General features: G+C 44.0%; 2 protein-coding genes across 8 annotated transcripts in view; one reads left to right on the forward strand and one right to left on the reverse strand.

Annotated features, from left to right (window-relative positions):
* Positions 1-4867, forward strand: part of ankrd44 (ankyrin repeat domain 44) — a 45125-nt gene extending 40258 nt beyond the window's left edge. For 2 of the 3 annotated variants that reach the window (XM_063214115.1, XM_063214116.1), the window contains exons 24-28: positions 585-730; positions 1192-1274; positions 1969-2051; positions 2862-2953; positions 3922-4867. In XM_063214115.1, coding sequence (XP_063070185.1) covers positions 585-730; positions 1192-1274; positions 1969-2051; positions 2862-2953; positions 3922-4214 — 697 coding nt within the window. In that variant the 3' untranslated portion in view covers positions 4215-4867. The remainder of the gene's footprint in view (positions 1-584; positions 731-1191; positions 1275-1968; positions 2052-2861; positions 2954-3921) is intronic. The other variant, XM_063214117.1, reaches the window with a different exon arrangement.
* Positions 4868-10549: 5682 nt separating this feature from the next.
* Positions 10550-14200, reverse strand: part of pikfyve (phosphoinositide kinase, FYVE finger containing) — a 44871-nt gene continuing 41220 nt past the window's right edge. For all 5 annotated transcript variants that reach the window (XM_063214110.1, XM_063214108.1, XM_063214109.1 and 2 more), the window contains 3 exons: positions 13710-13902; positions 12282-12356; positions 10550-11507 (listed from right to left, as the gene is read on the reverse strand). In XM_063214110.1, coding sequence (XP_063070180.1) covers positions 11392-11507; positions 12282-12356; positions 13710-13902 — 384 coding nt within the window. In that variant the 3' untranslated portion in view covers positions 10550-11391. The remainder of the gene's footprint in view (positions 11508-12281; positions 12357-13709; positions 13903-14200) is intronic.

The raw sequence follows: 14200 nt of genomic DNA on the forward strand, positions 1-14200 counted from the left end.
TCAATGGGGCTCCCCAACGTTCGCACGTCTGATATTTGAGATAACGGACGGGTTGGTCTATATCAGACCGCTGTCAATGGCAACAAGACTTTTCACTGCTAAAGCGAATGTTTCATACAGGGGGTCCGGTCTTTTGTCACTCTAATCAGCTGCTGTGATAGACAACACCTGTTGTCTAGACTACCTGTTGCCTAGCGTTGTTCCACAACGGCACTGTTTTGTTTTGCGCAGCAACAATCTTTTGACATGAAAAATTATAATCAACTTAACATTAAATAAAGAAATGTCCCCGCCATGTGTGAATCATTTAAGTATATCCATATAATAAGCGGGTTAACGTTCGGCGAGTCGGTCGCTTTGTGGAATAGCATTACTTCAGAGAGAACCTCTCTCCGCTCCGCGTCGGGGTCTAAAGATTCTCTCTGTCGTGCTGCTATTCCACGGTAGTGACCTTCTCGCCGAACGTTAACCCTTACGTAACAGTACTAATAATAATAATAATAATAATAATAATAGTAATACGTCTCTTCATCTGAAAAGGGTAACTTATCTGACTGTCTCCATCTTCCTTTGTTCTCCTTCAGGACGGCTCTCCATGCGGCGGCGTTTGCGGGGCGCGTGGACTGTGTCCAGCTCCTCCTGGCCCACGATGCACCTGTGGACGTGGTGGACCAATCAGGACACAGCGCGCTGATGATGGCGGCGGAGAGGGGCAGGGTTGGTGCCGTAGGTACTGTATCAATGGCCCCCTCAAGTACCTTGCCGTTTTATACGCAACATACTGTACAACCTTGTGTTCCTATCCTTGTGTGGCACTTTGACTTCAGTCTAATGCCATGACTTGGAATGCTAAACTGTGCCCAGACCAAACCCATTCCTAACCTGTCTTTGAAGAAATTTGTTATCACAAAATAACAAGAAAAACCCAGTTTGCCTACCCGTACTGTACCCGTACTGAAGTTCAGACCTCCCAGAAATCACCTTGTTCCTTTTTTTCTGTTTGTGGGGCCTTTTGTGCCCCATATAGTATGTGCCGACATTAGAGATGCACACACATGGACGCACGCACACACACACACTGCATGTGCACATGCTGCACGCACACTTGTGTGAACACACACTTTACGTTGACCAAAAATAGCTAATCTAAGTTTACCTTAAACTTAAAGTGATCTGTTTTTGTTTCTTCAGAAGCTCTGCTGACCAGTGTAAAAGCCAATCTCAGCGTATCAGACCAGAATGGAAACACAGCTATTCACCTGGCCTGCATTAAAGTGAGTGTCTATCTGCCCCAATGAAAACATCAACACCCACTGATTATTTGGGAAAAAAACACTACCTTGATTTTGGTGTGAGTGCTAGGATTTAGTTAATCAGTCACTAGAGCTTTAAAAGGAATAACTTGATACCTGGAGAAAAGATTTTAGAGCGCTCACCATTTTTCTTTTTGTCAGTGGAACCACTAACTATATTATGCACCATTACCGTGTCAATTTCATTCATTTTCTTAAATTGAAAGCTTAAATGGCTTCCACACACTAATTGCCTCAATTGCAAAATAACAAAGTATAGTAACAAATAACAAATAATAAAGCATGGCATGAAATTTGTAGTTGTGGATGGAGAGTGGTGGAAGGGCTTCTGCACACCGGCTCCCACAGCACTGCGGAGCACTTTTGCTTCCGACGCAATTCCGACCCCCAAACCCAATTTCACACGAACATAGCATTGATAGTCAATGGGCGTTGCCGACAAAATAGAACTTGTCTCTAATCGCTATCCGACATCCACGAATGTCCACGGACATCGGCGCCAGTGTGCAGGGTTCTATTGAAAACCACGCAATCAAACTTTGGCGGAGCCGGTGTGCGGAAGCCCTTACTCAGACAAAATGCAATTCTTGTGCCATTCCTAAGCCGAGTGTTGATGAATGAAAAGTGTTAAGTTTTGCACTGTGTCCTGTTCCAGGGCAGGGAGGAGTGTGCTCTGTTCATCCTGGAGAAGATCACAGACCCCGATCTCATCAGCGCCACTAATGCGGCCCGGCAGACGTAAGTGAACACGATGGCCTATTTCTGTACATACGTATGCTACAGTACACACGCCTCTCTTGTGCTCCACGTTGGTCAACCTTTGTCGTTTTACAGCAAATGTGCTAAAGAAATTAACTTGACTTGATGTTGGTAATATTGTTTATATGAATATATAAATATATATATATAAATATTGCTATGTCTATATTGTAGTATTCATAATGCACACTGTACCATCTGAGGCACGCTGTAATAGACATTGAAAGCTTAATTACCATATTACTACTCTACTATGACTTAACAGAGGGCCTTTAGCAATGCACTGCGACTCGGTCATTGCCATTTTGGTAACAACAAATGTATAACGCTGTGTTTTAATGGGTTGAGAAGACTTATACTGATTTAGATATTCACCTTTTGATAACACCATTTGGGATTGTCTTTTTCAATATATCTCTACAAGTATCTGCATGTATTACAGTACGTACCTAAGTCTAACCGAAAACTACCGACCCCGGTCTCCGGCATAGCAATAGGTGCCTTCGCTGTTTCAGCTATGGCCAAGGTCATGATAGCACGTTTTTTTGACCGATGTGTGTATGTACTGTATGTTGTTCAACACTACTATGTTGTGATAGTTTACTATCATACCTGTACCTGTCTTTCTTTCTTTCTTTCTTTCTTTCTTTCTTTCTTTCTTTCTTTCTTTCTTTCTTTCTTTCTTTCTTTCTTTCTTTCTTTCTTTCTTTCTTTCTTTCTTTCTTTCCTCCATCTCTCCCTCCCTCCATCTCTCCCTCCCTCTCTCTCTCTCTGCCTCCCGTACCCCAGGCCCCTGCACCTGGCGGCCAAGAGCGGGCTGAAGAAGGTGGTGCAGGCCCTGTTGTCTCGGGGGGCCAATGTGGAGGTGATGGACGAGAACGGTATGTACCCCCCCCACCCCAAACCCCACCATCTGCTTCAACTCACACCCTCTCTCTCTCTGGCGCCCTCTATGCCCCGCACCTATCCACTGCGCCCACAGCGGGCATTGCATTGTGTTTATGATTGTTTGACCTCCTGACCTTTTCTAACTGCATGCTCCTTTTTGCCCATGTTCTTTGGGTTTGAAACCACCCGATTGCCTTTTTTTGTTGCGCTCCTCTTCTAATTTTCCTCTTTCTTAAAGACTGACTTGAAATGAGAAAAACATGAATGAAAAATTGATCATCTTTAAAAAAAGATCACTTTTTTCAGTCAGTGTGATTTTGCTGCTTTGTTGTGTACGATTTGGCCTCTGCCAGCTGTGTTTATGTTGACGTGTTTTGCTCTTGTGCTTGTTTTGTTTGTTTATTTGTGTGTGTTTGTTGTTGTTTGCGTTTGCTGCTGCGTCCCGTGCCAGCGCCTCATGTACTAATGGAATGCTGCCTTCTCCCCCCCACCCCCCCCCCTCTCTCTCCCACCCCTCTCCTCCTCCCATCCCGCTGCACTGTCCTTTGTCCTGCTCTTACCCCCCCCCTTCCTTTTTTGAGCTCTGGCTTTCCTTTTTGCTCTCCCTGCACTTTCCCCTCCCTCTCTCTTTTTCTCTCCCTTCCTCCACGTGTTGCTCCCCCCTCTCTTTTTCTTTCTGTCCGTTGTTCTTTCCCCTCTCTCTCTCTTTTCTTTTTCTACATGTACCTCTCTTTCTTTCTTTCTGTCTTTTTCTATCTGTTCCTCCATCTCTTCCTCCCTCCCTCCCTCTCTCTCTCTCTCTCTCTCTCTCTCTCTCTCCCTATCCTACCTGTACCTGTCTTTCTTTCTGTCTTTTTCTATCTGTTCCTCCATCTCTCCCTCTCTCTCTCTTTCTCTCCCTCTCTCTCTCTTTCTCTCCCTCTCTCTCTCTCTCTCTCGCTTTCTCTCTCTGGCTCCCCAGGTCACACTCCTGCTCTGGCTTGCGCTCCCAGCAGGGAGGTAGCCGACTGCCTGGCTCTGATTCTGGCTACCATGATGCCTTTCTGCTCCCCTTGTAGCTCCGGCGCGCCCTCCCCAGGTGCCCTGCTGAGGATGCTGCCGCTGCCACCGCTGCAAGCCAACGCCACCACCAAAGCAGGCCACAACGGGGTGCTGCCACCCTCGTCACAGCAGCGCAGCCCTCGCAACCGCTCGGCCGGACCCTCCAGCAGCGGGGGCACCACGGAGAACGACTCCGACTCGGAAACCTTTTGACCTCCGGACAGATAACCCACATGCACCTCCTTTGCCTCCTTACCCAGTCCACACCAACCCACCCACAGAGTCCCCACCCACCCCCAGAGTCCCACACTGCGATTCTGTCTCAGAAACCTTCTGACCTCCGGATAACTCACGTCGCACCCCCCCCCCTCTGGACCCCAACCCCCTTGGTCCCTCGCTGCAACCAGATGAGGGGCATCAAAGTCTCGTCCGTGTCCAAAATGCTCTCGCTCACTATATAGAGTGCAACAGGTTTGTTTTGTTTCCTACGTAGTGCACGATATCGTGACCAAGCAGACATTTTGGATCCCCCCGTCCCTCATAGCAACCAGCCCAGACACCTTGCCTTCACCTGTGTGTGTGTGTGTGTGTACATGCGTGTGTGTGTGTGTGTGTGTGTGTGTGTGTGGTTCTCATGTCATGTTGCTCCTTCATGTTTTTGAGTGTACAGGAAGATGTTATTGTTTGATTTCATTTTTTATTTTTAATAGGTCTGTCAGATGTTAACAAAACACCTGATTAGACTAGGCACGGTACATTTAGATTTGTTAAACTTTTGTTTTTTAATCTACGTAGTCTGAAGTAGAGGAGGAGTTTTAGACATACAATGAGTTAATTTACCAAAAAAAGTGACGTTTGCCAAGACATCAGAACATGCAGTGAAGACAGGTTGTGGTGTGATTTGCCATGTGTTTATCCAGTGGCGTATACAGTATATACTGAAGCACAAGGCTTTGTAGAAGCACAATATCAACTAGTTTCTCCTCAGTGGACCAGAGCTAACAACCACCATTTGTTTGTGTGTGCAAAATTTGTACTACCATGTGTACCATTTTGTTCTCAGGGCAATGAAAGTGTATAATATCCACATGAATTTAAAGGAGAAAATGTGTTTTTTTTAGAAAATATTGTGGTGATGACTAGCTGATGAAGAAAAAAAGCTGTTTAGCACTTAAAAACAATAGTGGGGAAACGGTGCCAATATCAACAGTGTGTGGAAGCTTGACCTGCCTTTCTCATGGCTTAGTTGACAGAGTCTGCCTCAGATGTTCTTACCATTAGACTTCATTAGGGACCACTGACATACGCAGTTGAACACAGACACACTCATCCTCCACAAGGGGTGGTGCCAATACCAAGCTCAGACAGTAAAGAAAAGGTCTGCCACATTTCCCCCCCGTGTAGACATAACTCAGTTGCTGATTAACTTGTCTTGAGGTATCTATCAGCTGTGGTTGGATCAAAAACCTCGCCTGAAGCTCGAATCGACAAACTATTCTCCAGAGAAGGGGTTACTAACAATGGCCCATTGTCAGGCCTGTATGTATTGCTACTGGCTCCATTATCAGAGGGGGCGGGGGCGGGACATGGCTTAAGAAAGAAAACGTCCCGTCACAAATTTGCCCATCAACACAACCAATCGATACATCACTTTACACTTATCTTACGCTTCTATCCACAGCGACTGAACAGTTATTTAGGTACAGGGTATTGGTTACAGTCCCTGGAGGAATGTGAGATTAGGTGCCTTGTTCTAGGCCACTTAAGCTATGGGTCCACGTGTAAGACTGGGATTTGAACATGTAACCTTCAGATCCCAAGACCAATTCCCTACTTTCAATTAGACCATGGCTTGCCCCTGGCAAGGTGCATGATCTGATTGGTGAATCAAATCACATTGCACTTGTCTGACGCATTAATCCAGGGATGTCAAAGTCAGGCCTGGGGGCCAAATCTGGCCCACGGGGGCATTTTATTTGGCCCGCGAGATCATTTCAAATATTTATTACAATTGGCCCACATACACCCTTAATATAAGTTAGTGTATGATTTTAGCCCATTTTTTAAATAATAAATATTATGTTCAGCCTGTGACTTTGTGAATTTGAGTTTGACATCCCTGCTTTAATCCAAAGCTACTCATTGTCACAGTATTCAGATACAGGGTATTGGTTAGTCTCAGGAGCCATGTGGGGTTTGGTGCCCTGGTCAAGGGCTCTTCAGCCATGGACGAGGTTGTAGGGAGACCACACACATTCATGATTCCAGCTATTTGTGGGCATGTGATTTGAGCCTGTGACTCCCTGATCACCAGACCAACTCCCTAACCATTAGGCCATGGGTGCCATTATTAGGTCAAGATTGCCCGACAAGGTCAACGTCTACTTTCTCATGCCTTGGTTTCCCACCCCTCTGCCTACTACAGTAGGCTATGCTATGCTACCAGATTTCAATCCAGCACTTCGGTGTTAAATACCGCATTTGAGCACTTAAAAAAAAGTGACAATACATTTTGTATGGAATGTTTTTGCATAATCTGTACTTCAGTGCTATCGAGTCAATTCATCTGACACAAGGTCCTGTTACTGTAAAAAGGAATCATGGGTAGAGCAATCAAGTGTCAGAACCTGTGTGTCAAGCTCCTCAGTGGCCACACTGTAGAAATGAAAGGTTCCTTCCTCAAAGAACCCTTTAGCTTGACACAGTGGGGGGAACTTCTAAAATATCTCAGAGGGACTGACATATCCAGATTGGAAGAACCCCAAGGTTTTCCTGAAGGATCTGTTGTTCTCTGATCTGAAGCTCTGTATTGTATTTACTGTGTGGGGGAACCTTTCAAATAGCCCTGAACAGTGGAAGGTGTGTCTGAACCTTGAGTCTGACCCGTAACCTTTGACTTAGGACCTTTAATGGGGTCTTCAGCCCTCACACCGACACACACCTCTGTTCACTGACTGAGTTGGTGGGAAATACCCTGGCTTCATGCAGTAAAAAGAAATACTGCCATGAGTTGCTTCTGCCTGTGCACACAACAATGGCGTTTTATTGAAGTTGGTACTAACAGGTTAAATTGCAAATGCCAGGTGCATGTGCTAGATATTTCTTAACTTTCAAAGTTTTTATTTTATTTTATGTTATTTTTACAATGGAGCACATCTACCTGACTGCTAAATAATTATCAGCTATGTTTGTGAATGGGGGGTGGGGGGGGCAAACATGTGGTTCAGCCTATCACTCTCTCTGAAGAACACACCTCTGCAATGTTTTAGCCTACTCATCATAATAACCAGTTATGCAGGTTGACTGTCTTGTTTGCGTCTAAAAGTGGAGGTACTATAAGGGACAACTCGTATGCAGATTCCCGAAAACTAACTCAATGGTACAGACACCTGCCTGCACTTGGGTGTGGTGGGAAGGGGGTTATGGTGTGGTGAATAAGGGAAGGGGAGGGGTCTATGAAGAAATGTAACAGTGTGTGAAAGTTAAAGTAGTTCCTCCCATCCTTTCCTATTGCTTGTGTCATCCCTCCTCTGTAGATTAAAGTTTCCCAATTGTTAACTTTCGAGGGGCATTTTGCCATTCAACATCTCGATCGAGATAATGACCTTTGGATTGTACATTTGTGAGATGCTGAATGAAACTTTCATCATCAATGAGGCCAGGGAAGGATGGGAGGAGCTACTTTGATTTCCACCCAGTGACTGAGACCTCAGCTCCTTACTGGACAATGCTTGCCTTGCCAAATATCTTCCAGTAGCGTAAGATACCCCATATCCGGCCTACCCAATGCAAAGGAGTGAGCTCAAGTTCGGTCTCCTAAAGGGGCGTTGTCCCCTCCTTCTTCTCTTTCCATGGCATTTGGGGACGGCTTGCATAAGATGTTGCAGACTGATCTCCAAAAATTCCGTGCTCCTGGACACGGATGTTAAGGACACGAAATCCGTGGATTCCGGGAATCCGGGAATATAGAAAGCACTTTCGTGTGCCCATCACGGAAAATAATGCTGTGTCTAGGAGCACGGAATTTTGGCAAAATCTGTGCTCCTGGACATGGATTTTGTGTCCTTAACATCCGTGTCCAGGAGCACAGAATTTTTGGAGATCATGTTGCATGTGCGCAACCGCCATCTACCGTGCTTAGGGAACTCCATTTATTCTCAACCTAAAGTCTTCAAAGGTCTCCTAACTGAAGGTCTCCTAAAGGGGCATTCACCTGACATCACATGGAAAATCCAGGAAAAGTGCAGGCTTGATGTATCTTACTCTACTAGAAGATGTTTGGCCACACTATGTATCCTCTTCCTGTGAATCCATCTCAGTAGAGTGTCTCGGTCATGCCCTTGTTGACTGGGCCCATGGGATCTAAGAGCTGACATCTACATCTTGGATCCAGTATCCATCTGCTATCTGTGAAGATTCTCATTCATCAAGGTCATGTTATCAAAAAGGGTTTAGGTGTAAGCAACTAGGACTTCTTTTTGGAGCTTGGAAGATGTTCGAAGATCCAAGAAAACGTGCAGTTGCTCACAACTAAAACCCTTTTTTTAACATTCATCTTGTGTAACTTTTACAAGGCTTTTATTTGTCACAGGCGTAGAATTACAACGTCAAACGTGCAGTGAAATTAGAGAGAGGTTTTTTTGAAAAAATCAGTGGTTGCTGTAGGTCCCATGAGCCTCACTAGAAGGGGCGAGACCTGGGGTGGATTCCAGAGAGAGACCTAGGCTCTCTATTCTGGTCATTCTGTGGTGGTCATCAATTGGAACATCTTTATCTTGTCCAGTGCCTTGTTATATTCATACCTGGTTCTCGAGTTTGCATTTGTGGAGAGTGTAAGAGGAAAGGCAAAAAAGCTTACTCGGTTACACTTTACTTGACGCCGGTGCCATACGTATGACATGACAGTCATAATAGTGTCAAAACAGTTTCATGACAGTCATGGATGAGTCATAAACATTATGTCTGTCATAAACGTTGTATGGTCATGAAAAGTTGACATTTTTAGGATTGTCTTTACCATAACTGAACTCAATAGATAAAATGTTAATGACATGGACATAATATTTATGACACATCCATGACTGCATTATGACACTTATGAGACGGTTATGTCATATCTATGATGCCGGCGTCAAGTAGTGTTACCACTTGCCCTAGCTCTCGTCCACCTTGCAGAGGTGTTTTGGTGGTGTAATGTGAATATTAAATGATTATAGCAGCAGACAAGATTGGCCCCACTCACTTTGTCAATCAGCTGAACCCCGCCTTACGATGTCTACATTCTTTTGTTAAGTGAGATGTGCCAATGCGTGTGTGCGGTATGTATGTGAATGCAGAATGTTTAACAAAACTAGGCCATTTTTTATGTGTGTGCACAAGTGAGTGTGTGCAGTGTGTGTGTGTGTGCGCGCATGCAGAATCGTGTTCACTCTGAAATCCCATTCTCTTGCACAGATTGAAATGAAATGTCACTTTTCATTTTTTTTATAGCAAAAAGCACAGTTGTTACAAATTTTACAAAAGATAATTATGACGAATATGGCATGTAAAGTTTATGAAGTGGTGTGATGCAGAGAGCGGGTGAATCTAGCAGTATTATACCAGAGAAAGAAAGCTTTTTGCCATTTTGTGACAATCTCATGTGTACCAGATGCTCATGCCAGTTCCTGATGCAGTACCAAATGCTGAGGGCTGTTTGTCAGCTGAGGTTGGTGTTTTATAATATATAATGACAATAAAAATTTGATTTAACTAAAGGTCTGTTGTTTGTCTCATTTAAGTGGTAAAAAATAGAATCTTAAGCTTGTATTTCAGTGTGGTGCATCTATGAGTCAGGAGAAGCAGAGGGCAAGCTAGTCTTGCACACCCTTTCATACGCGATTGATCTATGAAGGTTTTAGATCATGCAAACAACTGTTATTGAACAACTACATTGCTTTTACTCCATGAAATAGCATATAGCCCCCCACACCACCACCTTACCACAAGCAATTGAACTATGTTTAAGATGATTTAAAAACTTTTTTATGTAAATCTTTAAAGGAACAGACCACCCTTTTTTGATTTTCGCATATTTGCAGTATTTCCCAGCATTGTTCATGAATGTGCATATCATTTTCTTCTCAGTGTTTTCAGCACGTAGATTTATTGGATCATAATTATTAGTATGGCTTAGCATAATCACTGGAAGTAACTAGTATCTTTCACATCAAGTGATCACTGGATGGAATTGAATTGCTGTTTTACACTCTGGTGAATTTTACATTCATTTTAAAGTGGTTTATAAGTACATTTGATGATGTTTTATTTTGTACCATAGACTTGCATTACTATGCCTAATTTGGCTATACTGTTAAACGGGGCAATGCAAACACATAGACGAAAATGATATGCACATTCATGAATAATGCTTGGAAATACTGCAAATATGTGAAAATCAAAAAAGGGTGGTCTGTTCCTTTAACCATCAGTACAGCATGCCATTGTATTGGCATAGTAGTGGAAGGAGACAGAAACACACTACATTTAAAAAATCAGACGGTGCTCAGTTTACATCAAAGTTTTGTTAATATTTAATTACATAATCTCTTTACATATATGACAAAACGTACAGCGTTTTTTTTTAGTTTAAAACACAATTCTAAAGCCTAGTGGCTCAACGGCCATCTTCAGTGCAAATTGTGAGGGGTCTCTTCTAGAAAGCCAAACAAAACCTCTTTGTCATGGCACAAAGGGACAGAAATGTACAACACCAATTGACAAGGAAATCTTCAACGACCCCACAAACACTTGTGTACTGACTGAGAGAGTGTGTAAGTGTGTCTGTGCATAGTCCACCCATTCATCCACCAAGACAGTCACATTCAGTCCAAGGTGCTTTGGATGGCACAGCTGTCTCTGTGTGTATGTGTGGCTGAGGCACTGGCAGTAGTGAGCTGTACACCAGGAGAGGTTGAGGTGGAGGTGGAGGGCTTGGATGTGCCCCGAGCAGCGTGCTAATAAGGGGGGGGGGGGGGGGGGCATTTCCTGAGGTGGGATTAATCCAGTGAGCTCCTGAGCAGCTGCTCCTGGCTCCACATCCACCCAGGGAAGAAGGGAGAGGATGGGGAAAACGTACTCAACACTGCCCCCCTACACTTGAGGGAACCGTACAGTGAGCTCTTGAGCAGGTCCTCAGGTCAACCCAGGAAGAAGGGGGAGGTAAGGGACAGCACACTTACACTTAACCCCCCAGACTTGATAGAACCTCAGACTAATGGAGTGAGCTCTAGGGTAGAGCTACTGTCTTAAGTTCCACCCAGAGAAGAAGGGAGATGTGGGAGTAGGGGACACCCCCACCGCTCCATACACCATCCTTCAGCCCCCCTCCCCTCTCAGTCTCTGCAGGTGTTCAGCAGTTGACCCCGAGCCCAGTCCAGTGGTCTGGGACCATGAGGAAGTACTTGTCCATGGCCTCACAGAAGCGGGCGCGGTACAGCTCCGGGGACACCACAGTGGGCATCTTGCCTAGGAGATGGACATGAAGTCATCAGGTTTTACAGTAAATCACAAGATTGTGCACAGTAAGGATAAAGCAAATAATGGAGGTTTCCACATTTGTTGGCGATATATGATGATATATTTTGGATATCAGTGCAGTTGCCCATTGTTTTTTTTGTTGTTTTTTTAATGTCAAGGAGCTATAGACAGTATGGCAGATTATTAGTAGAAAATGTAAAAACAAATGCTGTTCAATATGTGCTAAAAGTTTGCTGAAGAACGTGCATGACACCCATTATTATGATTCTGTAGTGCTAGTGCCAGGACGCTAGCCACCTTATTATCCACGACGGTTACAAAAGGCGGTGCCATTACTATTTGCCAGTGCTAAACCATTCAGAAGAGTCATGGGCAGCCTAACGGCAATTATTTTTGATCAGAACAATGAAAATATGATAGATGATAGAATAGATGATAGATAGAGTATGTTAGATGACATCTTATATTATTGGGGGTCTTTGCAATGTATTTCGCTGGGTTTTCCCCTGAAGACTAAGGAAATGTGGCACCCTATTAAACAAAGGCGCATGTAGTTCATTCACAGCCACCATAATGAACTACAGTAGTTCATAGCTCCGTTCATCAGGCACTATATAGTGAACGTTCAGTTCTAATCACCCAAATTATGAACTAGTTTAGGCACAACACTGGTGGTTGTGGTATTAAGGTGGATAGAGAGCTCCCCTAATACACTCCGTGGTTGAGGGAAACAATGTAATGAAGTGAGAAGAAAAATAGTACCTTGGCCACCAAGGACCCCTGTGGATTTGATCACCATTTCCAGCTTCTTGTCCCAAGTGAAAGTGCGTATGTAATCTAAGAAAATGGAAACAAGAGGTCAACATGTTAGGATGACAGCATAATGGTCTCTAAATACCAATAATTACTGTTGTTACTACAAACTACAAAATAAATACGTAGTATGTTTTTTGGACTGTGGAATCCACAGGAAGTTACTTGCCTCTGCAATGAACCCCCCAATGGATGTACAGCAGCTTTAAAATGTTCAGGTTTTGGCTTTATTGAGCCCGTTTATATGGCCGCAATAACCGGGTTATTGGAATAAACAGGTTATTGGAGTAAACCGTTTATTGCTGTTTATATGCAGCCAGTCGGTTGCCTGTGTTCCACTAAAGTGTGTGACACTAAGCTAGAATTTAAGGCTTTTGATTGGCTACTTATCCTTCTAGAATGTCAATAACCTGATGGTATCCCGATTATGCTGGTTACATGACACGAGAAATCAGATTATTAGCCAAAAACCTACCTGTGCGAATCGAATTTCTAATAAACAGATAACGGCAATAACCCGATTATGAAAACTGTTTATTCAGTTTACATGAGCGCTCGAATAAACCGGTGACTCCAAAAACCTGATCATAAACGGTTTATTGATGCGCATATAAACGGGCTTATTGTTTGGGCAGGAACATCGCTACTGGACGAGCCCAAGAGTGAAGCATTGACTAGGTTTTACCTTTAAAACCACAGTAGCCCTTTTGCTCCTTGCCAATAATAGTCACTATTTCTACCAAAAAAATCTACTCTTTGACTCCATACCGATCATAATGTCCACCGCCAGCTGGTCGTGGCATTGTCGCCTCTCGTTGACGAGCAGCAAGTAGTCAATGACGAACTTATGAAGTTACTGGCGTATCATCGTGCTGTTGTTACTAGATAAGCAGTAAGTTAACTCGCTCTGTTTAGTGTAGTATTATGTTTATGTTCAAAATGTACATGTTGTAATCAGGGGTGGGCCGACCACCCAACTGCCTGGGGTAGCATCCAGGATGGCATCGTTATTAACGTTGTTGCGTGTGAATACCACACTATTTCAGCAATAACATGGTATTAGCGGTATCAGCTCTTCTAAACATTTTAAAAAAAAAATCTGCCAGGGGTGGGATCAGAGGTAGCAACGCCCGTCGCCCGGTGTACCAGTCATTGTAGGATTGCCACTGCCTGTTATTATGTAGGATCTTTATTCCTTACTGGTAATGGCCACAAACTATCACTGTAAGCCTTTTCTCCTTACCAGCAATGTCCACTAACTGTACCACTGCAACGCTTTCCGCTCCTTACCGATAATGGCCACCAACTCTACCACTGTATCTTGCTCTGTTTTTGTTTGTATTGATGATATTAATTACGTAGTATGTTGCTCCTTACCTATAATGCCCACCACCAGCTGGTCGGTGGCGTCGTCGCGGCCCACGAGCAGCGAGTAGTCAATAATGAGGTGGCTGGACAGGAAGTAGGCGTCACTGTGGATGGCGGCACGCAGGATGGCCTTACAGTGTGAGCGGATGTACAGCGGGTTGTCGTGCACCAGCTTCAACAGGTTCTCGTCCAGCAGCACCACCTAGAGGCAGAATTAATAGATTACATTCCATTACACAACACATAGCTGACGCTTTTATCCAAAGCAATTTACAGCTTCTACATGTTGAAGGATCAGGAAGTATGCTCAACACCTTGTCGTCTAATACTTTACACTGGGTGCTTAACTTCATCAATGAATGAACTCAATTCTCAAAGATAAGAAAATAAAGAAGCACTCTTCAGATTTCTTTTTTAATCGCCTCACATCACAGACGTTTCGGGCTTACACCCTTCTTCAGTGTGAAATGGAAATCGCCATTTCACACTGAAGAAGGGTG

This window comes from Engraulis encrasicolus, chromosome 13, assembly GCF_034702125.1.
Source record: "Engraulis encrasicolus isolate BLACKSEA-1 chromosome 13, IST_EnEncr_1.0, whole genome shotgun sequence".
Classification (NCBI taxonomy): domain Eukaryota; kingdom Metazoa; phylum Chordata; class Actinopteri; order Clupeiformes; family Engraulidae; genus Engraulis; species Engraulis encrasicolus.